This window comes from Gracilinanus agilis, chromosome 2, assembly GCF_016433145.1.
Source record: "Gracilinanus agilis isolate LMUSP501 chromosome 2, AgileGrace, whole genome shotgun sequence".
NCBI lineage: Eukaryota > Metazoa > Chordata > Mammalia > Didelphimorphia > Didelphidae > Gracilinanus > Gracilinanus agilis.
The window spans coordinates 214,599,415-214,604,415 of NC_058131.1; the positions used below are offsets into that span (position 1 = coordinate 214,599,415).

A 5,001-nucleotide genomic window follows, 5' to 3' on the forward strand; every position below is an offset into this window, starting at 1 on the left:
GGGGGGGGGGGGGGGCGAATCCGAGCTCGGCTTTTACCCTGGGTGATTTTACACTGAGTGTACACACAGGGCCGAGAGTACCCAGGCTCCGGAGCCCATTTCTGGCCTCCTCCCTTTACTCCCATCCCTCTTAACCAACAGCACAGAGATGCTTTTCAGCAAACCTCTCCCCACCACTAATCAGGATCTTTCTTCCTTTCTGCAGGTTCATACACTTCTCCAGCAGATGCAGGACAAATTTCAGACCATGTCAGACCAGATAATTGGCCGAAATATCCTTTCTCCATTGTGTAACCTCCCTCTCCTTTTCCATCTTTAGGCTTTCTCTTCCCCCACAATATTTGATAATGGTATGGTGGCTTTTAGAGGTGGCTCATTCATCTGTCCAGCTCAACTTGTATTGATTCTGAAAGCTCTGACCTGAGCTCTGCTTAGCCGGGGATTGGTCTTGTTAAAGGCCACTCCTATGTATATGAGTGGATTGGAAAGAGTAGTAAATGGTAGAAAAATTCCGAGGTGACCAGGCTATTGGCCTTTCCCCTTCTGCACAGGGTAAATATATCCCTGCTTAGGTCAACTCCAGATCTAGACCCAGGAACATCTATAGTGGAACTAGAGATAGGCTCTATATTTGCGGCTTCTGTCAAAACCAGCCACTATTGACTGTAGACATAACTATATACATATATTTGTGTGGCTTGCCAAAACCAGCCTCCATGAACTAGCCAGTTAGCTATATGTCTATGTGTGTATAGCTTCATAAAAATATATTCACCTTTATGTGTGTATATGATGACCAAGGATGAAGTCTTAATGTTTAGTGAATATAGGACTGGTCTTGGAAGTAGGAAGACTTAGGAGACTTCCTTCTGATATTGACTCTGTGGTTATGGGTAAGTCATTTAACTGTTCGGTGCCTCAGGCAACTCTTAAGACTCTTGATCTTCATCATTGGAGATCCTTTTCATACCAATGAAATTACAGGCTGGAAACTTAAGAAATATGGGAAAGGAGACAAAAGAAGGCAGAGTTTGAGATAGAAAAATAGGTGTATCTCATGAATCTTATTTATAGGCCAGTCTTTTCTACCCCTTGTTTTTTTGCTCATTGTGGGAAAGTCAGGCTGAGCCATTGTGCTCATAATAGCCTAAATTTGGAAGCTCAGGAGCCTGCTGGACTGACTTGTTAGAGGCCATATATTTAATAAAGGAGTAGAGCAGACAGTATAAATAAATGATGGAGCAACTTTATTGAGTGTTGTCTTTAATATGTCCAACTTGATGATATGAGCAGTCGCATTGATGATCTGGAGAAAAACATCGCTGACCTTATGACCCAAGCAGGGGTGGAAGAAATAGAAGGGGAAAACAAAATACCAACAACACGTAATAGTTAAAGGTAAGGTTCAGGTTGATTTTTCTGCCTCTGATAAAATTTTGAAATCTTTTAGTGGCTCATTTTTCCTCTTACTTGATTTTGATAGATTTTTGGTGTTGATTACTTTTGTTGAAGAAATTCAGATATCAGAAATTCTAATAAGCTATAACATACTTTGAAAGAACAATGGTTAATTACCCATTTACAAGGATTTGCTTCAAGTCATAGGGTACTTCATTATCCCTAGACTGCTCCACTTAACCCCTGTTGATGTCATAGCCTTTGCAGACCAGAAAATAATTTACTGTTTTAACTTCTTTCCCATAATTTTTAGCATTTTAATCATCCTGGTAACTGAAATTTACTGACAGTGATAGAATTATTGAAAAAACAAAAACAAAAAGAATATTAAAGCATACCATTATGCCACCCATTTGTGACAAATTGTGTGATTATAAAATGCAGAGTAATAGGAATGATCAGTCATGGAAGGCAAGTAGTTCTTTAAATTATTTTAATTTTAATAGCCACTCTAATTTGTTTAGTTTGAAATTATTCCTTTATTACTTAGGGAAATTTTGGAAAATGACTTAGCTCATAAGTTTCTCTGGCCTGATTCTTCATTGTTTAAATAAAAGAATTCCTATCAAATTAATTGGAGTTTTCCCCTCAAGAATTGTGGAATTGAAGCAAACTTAAAATGACAGCAACTAATAGAAGGGCAGTGGATTTAGAACCAGAGAACCTTGGTTCAAATCCTGGTTCTGCTAGTTAAGTAATTATTTTGACTTGGGGAAGTCAATACTAGAAACAATTCACATTTAAATAATAATAGCAGCTAACTATTATATGGAGTCTATTATGTGCCAAGCATTGTGCTGTGTTTTATAAATATTATCTCATTCAACTTTGAAGAGGTGAGGAGACTTTCCATGGTCACACAGTAAATGTTTTAAACTGGATTTAATCTCAGCTCTTCCTGACTCTTAAGCTTAGCATTTTACCACTGCCATTGCACTAACTGCCCTACTAATACCCCACAACAACTCAGTGAAGTAGTTAATATTAGTGAGCATCAATATCCTGATTCTACAGAGGAGAAAACAGATGCTAAGAGTTTAATGACTGGTCTGTGATCACACAGTTAATAAGTTTCTGAGGCAGAATGTATCCAGTGTCCTGAATATTATGATAGTCCTGCACATTTGCCACTATAATGTGTAATTATTTGGATTTTAATTTCCCTTTTTGTGGTAAGATGAGGGGTTTGGCCTAGATGGCTTCTAAGATCCCTTCTAGCTCTGAAAATCAAATAGGAGATAGAAGAGAGGAAAAAATTCAGATTACTTTTTAATTTATGGTGATAGCAATTCTTTTTAATCTTGTAGAATTCTTTATCCACATTGGGGAAGTAGTCTGTTTTTTAACAATTCTTTACATAAGATACTTTTAAGAAATCTTGCAGTTGATGATTTATTTATGTTCTAATTCTAAATGATCACTTTTACTGATCTTTCAATGAAAATTTGTTAACATTTTCTTCTTTCTTTACAGATTTTGTTAATCATTTAGAGTGAACTCTTGAAAATGTTTTTAACAAGCCAAGAGGTGAAGGAACCGATTTTCTCAACTAACTACTGTGTGCAAACATTTTTTTTTTATTATAAAGCTTGTATTCCTAGAATATGCAGTTTAGTTAGGTTTCAAGGTGATTTATTTTTTGATTTCTTGTATGTGGTAGCTTCAACTATATGACATAAAATGTGTAAATATTAGTAAACTGAAATTCTGACTACTCTTGCCTAAAATTTTCAAAATTTTTAGTGCACTTTTTGTCAAGTCATTTGTCATTCTTTTTGTAGTGGTTTCAGTTTAATAACAAATTGGTACAAGTTTTTTTTAAGAAATGTATTGATTTTTTCAACTGTTATCAGATTCTCTTTGTGATCTGAAGCACCTAGAGTCAACGGTTCGTAATTCTTAGCACAAAATTACTGTTGTACTAATAACAAATAAATGGTATGTTGACCATGTTTTTAAATCAGACAAAAAAAAATTGAGCATTTTGTATTTGTGTCATTGCTATGTTTCCATGATTGAGAACTATACCTAAGAATCTACTGTAAAAAGCCCCAGAAAGGAGCTGAAATTGAATGATTGTAACTACTGCCACTTTTTAATACACTAGAGGATTTGGATAGTGACAATAGTATCTCAGTTCCTCTCACATAACAAGGACAGAAAATAACCTATAAAGATGCATTACATTCACTGATTGGAATTTCATGTGGTGTAACACTTCAGTCTTTTAGTTTTATCAAAAATGCTTACTGTAAGAACACGAGGGGGTTTTAAAACCCACTTGCTATTTACTTGTGCTACTGACTTTAGAAAGCATTTGTCAATTAGAAGAAAAAGCAAGTGGCCTTTGTGAATCCTTGCATACTGACTGATAAATGCCCTTATTGTAAGCTTGGATTTTTTTAAGAAAAATTGTGAGTTTTATTGTTTACCTTTTTTCTTAACTAAATGCTTGCAGAATAACACTTTTATAATAGATTATAGATGGAATAGAAAATACCAAACATTTTCATCATGACATCCCTTTCTTTTTATCAAGAGGTGAGGGACAGAGATTGAACACCCAGATGACTGACTCATCAAATTGCTCTTGAATTAAAAAAAACAAAACAAAACAAAAACAAAGTCAAGATAAGCTGAAAGATGATCTAGAAGTAGAGGGAGCCATTTTTCCTTGAAATGAACTTTTAAGTGAATATTTTGTGATTGTAGGAGAAATTTTCTGTACCACCAGATAGTTTATTGTATTGTTATATATATATATATATGGAATAAAGCTATGAAATAATTGTTGTAGTCACAATATGTCTGGTATAAAATTATTAAACCTGTTAGTAAGCCAAAAATTTTCAAATGCCTTCTACATGCAGAGCTCTGTACTAGGTGCTTCAAATACAAAGATAAGCACACAATCTAATGGGTGGGAGAGGATGAGAAAATGATTGGTGGGCAATGTGCAGTGATGACACTTGCCCTAGCAAGCTTCAGTTTCCTTATCAGAAGAGTTAAACCATATGACCTCTAAAGTAAAGATCCAGGCAACGTGCTTATGAAAGCTTTTAAGAGAAAAAAAATCACCTGGAGATGTCAAGGAAAGCTTCTTGGAGAAGATAGCATTTAAAGGAAGGCAGTAGCTTATTCTACATAAGGGTTGCAGCATAAGTAAAGGCAGAGACAGGATAGTGAACTTGGAAGAGTTGTCTGGTTGGCCAGAATAGAAGAAGCAATAGGGAGGATGGAGAATAGGAGATAAATTTGGCCAGAAAGGTTGGAGCCACATTATGGAGGGATTTAGATTTCAGTCAAGATGCTCTGTAACCACTGGGAATCACTCAAGTTTTTTGAGTAGACCGATAAGATTATAACTTTAAGTGAGACTGATAAGGAGAATTTTGTGTTTGTTGGGGGTAAACTGAAGACAGGAAGAGCTTTTAGAATGTCGTTCAATGTGTATGGTGAGAAGAGATGAGGCCTTGACATAAGGGTAGTTGTGAGAGGAGAGGAAGATAGTCATTAGATGCAAAAATTGGCATCTGATTGTGT

At 35.6% G+C, this 5,001-nt stretch overlaps 1 protein-coding gene across 1 annotated transcript in view; it reads left to right on the top strand.

Annotated features, from left to right (window-relative positions):
• The window catches only part of HSBP1 (heat shock factor binding protein 1), a 4,796-nt gene extending 535 nt beyond the window's left edge, over positions 1-4,261 (top strand). The window contains exons 2-4 of the mRNA XM_044660958.1: positions 206-272; positions 1,278-1,398; positions 2,932-4,261. Coding sequence (XP_044516893.1) covers positions 206-272; positions 1,278-1,396 — 186 coding nt within the window. The 3' untranslated portion in view covers positions 1,397-1,398; positions 2,932-4,261. The remainder of the gene's footprint in view (positions 1-205; positions 273-1,277; positions 1,399-2,931) is intronic.
• Positions 4,262-5,001: the final 740 nt, after the last annotated feature.